Source organism: Hydra vulgaris, chromosome 08, assembly GCF_038396675.1.
Source record: "Hydra vulgaris chromosome 08, alternate assembly HydraT2T_AEP".
Classification (NCBI taxonomy): domain Eukaryota; kingdom Metazoa; phylum Cnidaria; class Hydrozoa; order Anthoathecata; family Hydridae; genus Hydra; species Hydra vulgaris.
The window spans coordinates 21076396-21080770 of record NC_088927.1 but is presented as its reverse complement, the minus strand read 5'-3'; the positions used below and the strand labels follow the sequence as shown (position 1 = coordinate 21080770).

Below are 4375 nucleotides of genomic sequence, written 5' to 3'. Positions count from 1 at the left end.
TTTTTCTAAAGTGTGCCAAAAGGTTTTATAAAATTCAGCTGGAAGTCCGTCATTGCCCGGAGATTTTCCGTTTTCAAATTTAAGAAGGGCTTCTTTTAGTTCCGCGCTGGTTAGGCGGGTATTTAAAAATTGATTTTCATCATCACTTAAACGTTTAGTGATGTGTAACAAGACATAATTTTGGCTGTATTTGCATAAACTAGTTTTTGCGTAAATTTTTTTATAATATGAGACCAGGGAGTTTAGTGTTTCACCAGGATAACTTGTCAATGTGCCGTCATTCTTGCAAATTTCGGTAATTGACTTGTTCCGCTGTTGAACTTTTTCTAAATTATACAAAAACTTAGAAGGTTTTTCTCCTTCTTTGATTAGTTTTTGTTTTGTGCGAATAAACGCTCCGGGAAACTGGAGCAAGAAAAGAGCATCGCGTTTTTCTTTGATGCTATCTAAATTCGGGTTAGCGTTTTGTCGCTCCCGTTGGATTTCTTTTTCAATTCTTTTGGTGTTTTTTTTTATTTTTTGCACTTTCCTTTATTGATATGTGTTGTAATTCAGCCCTCACACAAAGTTTGCAGTCGTCTCACCACTCTAAAATTGACTTACAGGACCGTTTTTTGGTTTGCTAATCTTGAATTAATCTTGGAGCAAATTAATATCCAGTATCCTCGTCCTCTCCTGGTTTTACTAAAATTTACAGCTGTTGACACGGCCGGAATTGGTGAAAATTTTGGTATATGTTGTTTTTTTAGTGACTTTTTCAGGGCAGTAGATTCTGTCGAGTCTCTATTTAACCGTCTGATTGCGTCATGTGAATTCTCTTTTGTTGGGAAACTTATAACGATGAACATCTACTCGGTTATACTAACCTTGGAAGACCCGAGTTCTGCAATGCTGTAAGTGTGGTATTTAGCATTGTTTAAGTCTTCTGTGTCAAGAGGCAGGCTTTCGACCATGTTGAAATCCTCGGTCATCAGGACAGGTAGTCCTGTGTCCTGCGAAAAATCTCCAATAAAGAGGCGCCTTTCTCTCGGCACATTAGGCGGGTAAATATTCAGCACCTGCAATTCGTGTTCATTAATTTTTATCATATTGTTTAATATTCTCTCTTTATTGTCCCTTTTAAGTTCGTTTAAAGAAACGTAAGCTCCAGATTTTGTTTCCTGAGGGAGGATAAGATCGAAGGTGGGCTTTTTAAGAAACCCAAAACGTTAAAATATTAATGGGGTTAAAATATTAATGGCCATGATGGAGAAGATAAGCTTTCCTAAATTGAAAACTCGTCTGCCTTAAACATAAATATAATAATTTTACAACCTGACATAAAAAGCACAAACATGTAAGCCTTTACCTTATAGCACGAGTTTTCGTTTTAACTGACGTAATACTAACAGCTGGACGCACTGGACCATAACATTTTACACAAAAGCGCGATCTACAACAATACAGAGAACCGCAGCTTACGCGCTTATATAAAAACGTGACATGCATAATTAATGAAATTAAAAATAGAACGGAAAATAGGGAAATTTTTGTAAAAAGAAGAAAAATAAAAGTTTAGAACAAAAAAAATTCGAAAAAAAAAGTCTGATTTGAGAACAAAGCTAAAAAAAGGAAGATAAAAGGAAAAAAATAAGAAAGAGAAATAATCTTACGATTTTATTTGGAGGAAATCGTAAGATTCCGCACCAATTCGGCTATCGAATTCTTCATCTATTATTAATGAATCAGTCTCGTCTTCATAACACATTTCATCACTTTCTTCTGACAATAAAACTTCTTCCAAGGACATGCCTTCTTTTAAATCGGTTGTGTTTATTAATTTTTTGGGGTTTCACATTCCGACTGCCCCAAACGTTTTCTCGTTGGCTTGGTGGGTTTTACTTTTTGGGTTTTTGATATATGTTCTTTCTTATTGCGACATTCTTTCCCAGAATTAACGTCAGCATTGATCTCAACACTGGCGTTTTTAACGCTGACCACTCCAACGATTTGCGTTACAGTGGGTTGTGTTGAAATTGCGGGTGAAATAGTTGAGTTTGTTAATTTTGGTTCGGGTTGGACAGGGTGTTTGTAACGTAGGTTAAGCCCATCAACGTTTCGATAACGGGGTAAAAGATTTATATTGACAGTTTCTTTTGTTTTTGTTTTTTTTATTTCAAATTAATAAATATTTACAAATTAATTTAACTATTTCTGCAAAATAAATAAGCATATACTATTTACAGTAAGTTTTACATTTTTTTCTTCATTTTTATATATTTCCGTTTATATATATTCTTAAAACATGCGTTTATAATATTTACAAAGCTTTTTCACATATATTCAATGTTGATTTAATCTAAATTGTTTAACAAGATGTATGCTCATATTTTTCAAACAATTTCTTGACTCTAAATGAAGGGCTTATTGTGAAACAATGACATGCCACAAAAACAAATATTCGAGAAAAATAACTTTTAAGTTTTATTTAAATCTATAAAATCAGTACTTACCTATTATTCTCTCAAATTTATACATCATAAAAATACTAATGCATATTATATATTGGATAAAATAAATAAATAAAAATATGAAGTAATGTGGAAAAAATAAATTTTATTGAAAAAAACTGTGGCTTGTAATACTATTGCGAAAAAATAACCATGACTAATATAATCTACATATTTAACAATAAAAATCACTTTCAGTCACATTATAATCATAGCTTGTAAATTGTTATAAAATTGGTGGTATATTAGCGGTATATACGGCAATAGAGTTTTAATATTGTCAATCTTTTTCTTCGATATTTTTAACGATGTTATATATTTCTGCTCTAACTCAGCAAGTGATGTCTGCAACGGTCTTCCTTTCTTTGCAATATTGACTTGTTTGTTCTCGTCTTCATCAACGTCATGTTGATATAGAAAACCTTAGTATTTTCTGCATTAAAGTAATAGGAAACTGCGTTAGCAAAATCTCATCGCTTGTATGTGTAGTTCTTTTAATATTTGCAAAAATAGGGGCAAAATTTAAAAAACCTGTTTGCCTCATATCTGTTACTTCAAACGGTGTTTTTCTGTTTGCTTTGCTAATAATATTGTGCCATTCTCCTGGAGAATAGATTTGTGGTGCATATTTCTATGACGTTTTTCTATAAGAGCAAAGTCTCTATCCGAAGGAAGATGAGTATGGCCACTTATAAGAAAACTATGAGTTATACTTTTAAATTTTTTCTTTTTTACCAACTGTAACCAGAGAGCCATCAGTAGCCAATTTTTGTTTTGTCCGGGACAATTATCAGTAAAGATTATCAAGTAATCTACTTCAGTTATTTTGCTTAAATACTTTAAAAGAATGGATGCTACTTCATCACTTGCTCTTTTTGCTATATTTTCTATCCAAAGAAAAATGTGACCCATTCCCGCTGTGCAATCATATATGTCCAAATTATACATATTTTTCTACAATAAAATGTTGGATTATTTAATTGGTTAATTTCGGAAGTGGCAAAGCCTGTTGTAAATCGAAAGTTACTACTGTTGTTGTGTTTTGAAACTGCCGTTTCCAATTTAAGCTTTTCTTGCGTATCTAGGGCCTTTGCATTATGGAGTCTAAGTTCATTTTGTAATCTAATCAACTCTTGATAGTTGGCAACTACTCTTTCTTTCTATTTTATTATTGAGTTGATAACAAGTTTTGCAGGTGTCCGATTTTGGTAATTTAAAACCAAAAATGTATTCTGAACAAAAAACTTTTCTATAAGTATGCTCTAAAACTGGTTCAATATTTTGTTGTATACACCAGGGAAGATAATAATCCGAATAAAGACTTGATATGGTCATATCGCAGTTCAAGTATTCTTTGTGTAAATTTTCAGTTCCACTATAATGACTTTGATATTTTGGAATTAAATTTACATGGTTTCTAACACCTGCTTTTTTTTCTTCATTCACTTTATTGGGTCTAACAGACCCAATAAAGTGAATGCATGTTTTCCTATTTTATCAGTCTTTGGTATGGATATCCCTTTTATAATTTTTGAAACATTATTGTTCAATCTGCCTTTTAATTGTTGCAATCCATGAACATTTAAGAATTCATTTTTACATACTTTAATGCTCTGGCTATTAATATTAATAAAATAATTTGCGTTGTAACTCCTACTAGACTCATTTTTTTTTTTGTTTATGTCTGTAAGACCTTTTCTTCTGAACGATATTTACGCATCCAAATAGATAACTGTTCTGTAAATCCAGTGACCCTAAATTCCAAAATTCATCAAAAAATTTTATTTCAGCACCCCCTAATTTTTTCCTACATTTATTTTTTCTTTTATCACTAAAATATTCGTGATTTCGTCGTGTTTTTCTTTTTATTTCGTCGTGTTTTTCTT

At 31.8% G+C, this 4375-nt stretch overlaps 1 protein-coding gene across 1 annotated transcript; it reads right to left on the bottom strand.

The window, feature by feature from the left end:
* Positions 1 to 3038: 3038 nt before the first annotated feature.
* LOC136083118 (uncharacterized) lies at positions 3039 to 3437 on the bottom strand. The gene has a single exon (XM_065802527.1). The coding sequence runs from the start codon at positions 3435 to 3437 to the stop codon at positions 3039 to 3041; it is 399 nt and encodes a 132-aa protein (XP_065658599.1).
* Positions 3438 to 4375: the final 938 nt, after the last annotated feature.